The 953-nt window shown below is 61.5% G+C and overlaps 1 protein-coding gene across 1 annotated transcript; it reads left to right on the top strand.

Moving 5' to 3' along the window:
* The first annotated feature begins 380 nt into the window (after nt 1-380).
* LOC102040815 (feather beta keratin-like) lies at nt 381-743 on the top strand. The gene has a single exon (XM_005431349.2). The coding sequence runs from the start codon at nt 429-431 to the stop codon at nt 741-743; it is 315 nt and encodes a 104-aa protein (XP_005431406.1). The 5' UTR covers nt 381-428.
* The last annotated feature ends 210 nt before the right edge of the window (nt 744-953 follow it).

The raw sequence follows: 953 nt of genomic DNA, 5'->3' as shown, positions 1-953 counted from the left end.
AGCAGGGCATGGAATTGCAGAACATCACAAAGGAAAACACTCCCCACCTCATGACCTCATGCCAGGTGGGGTGAGGCAAGAGCTGCTGCCTCAAAAATGCCCCAAGGCCATGGGACAAGGCTGTTCCACCCCTCCAGGACCAGCATAAAAGCTGGCCCAGAGCCTCTCTCCCTCACACACTTCTCCAGTCTTCTTCTGCTCCAGCTGACAGCCAGGTGAGCCTCGATCCCCCAACCCTTCTGATCCTGCTCCCCTGGCCCCTCTCTTCCAGCACGCTCTGCCCCAGCCTCAGCAGCTCTCACAGCCCCCCACAGCCCCACAACAGCCTCCACACTCCCTCACCCTCGTGAATCACTGACCCTCCAACCCCCACACCCCTGCCCTGCCTCACCCTCCTCTCTCTTCCAGGCACCCTCCACACCACACCCATGGCCTGCTACGACCGCTGCAGTCCCTGCGGACCCACCCCGCTGGCCAACAGCTGCAACGAGCCCTGTGCCCTGCAATGCCAGGATTCCCGCGTCATCATCAACCCTTCCCCTGTGCTGGTCACCCTGCCAGGACCCATCATGACCTCCTTCCCCCAGAACACCGCCGTCGGATCCACCTCCTCCGCTGCCGTGGGCACTGAGCTCAATGCCCAGGGACAGCCCATCTCTGGGGGATTTGGCTTTGGTGGCTTTGGCTACGGCCTGGGAGGCCCGGGCTGCTATGGCAGGAGGGGCTATGGCTCCATCTGCTAAGGGCCCTCAGCACCACCCCTGGCAACAACCCCCCACTCTCTGGAACTCATCTCAAGCATTGAAGACGCATCTCTGGCCAAGGCTCTCAAATGGGCATATCAATTCTGGTTCCAGTCATGCCTTGAGGCATCTCCTGCTCTCAGGACAAAGCAGCAGCCAAGGGGCCAGCCCACACTGCCGGCGAACATGGCCCATCTGCCTCCTGCTCAT

Source organism: Geospiza fortis, unplaced genomic scaffold (genome assembly GCF_000277835.1).
Source record: "Geospiza fortis unplaced genomic scaffold, GeoFor_1.0 scaffold589, whole genome shotgun sequence".
NCBI lineage: Eukaryota > Metazoa > Chordata > Aves > Passeriformes > Thraupidae > Geospiza > Geospiza fortis.
Note: the sequence above shows the minus strand (reverse complement) of the source record. Positions and strands in the feature narration are given on the sequence as shown.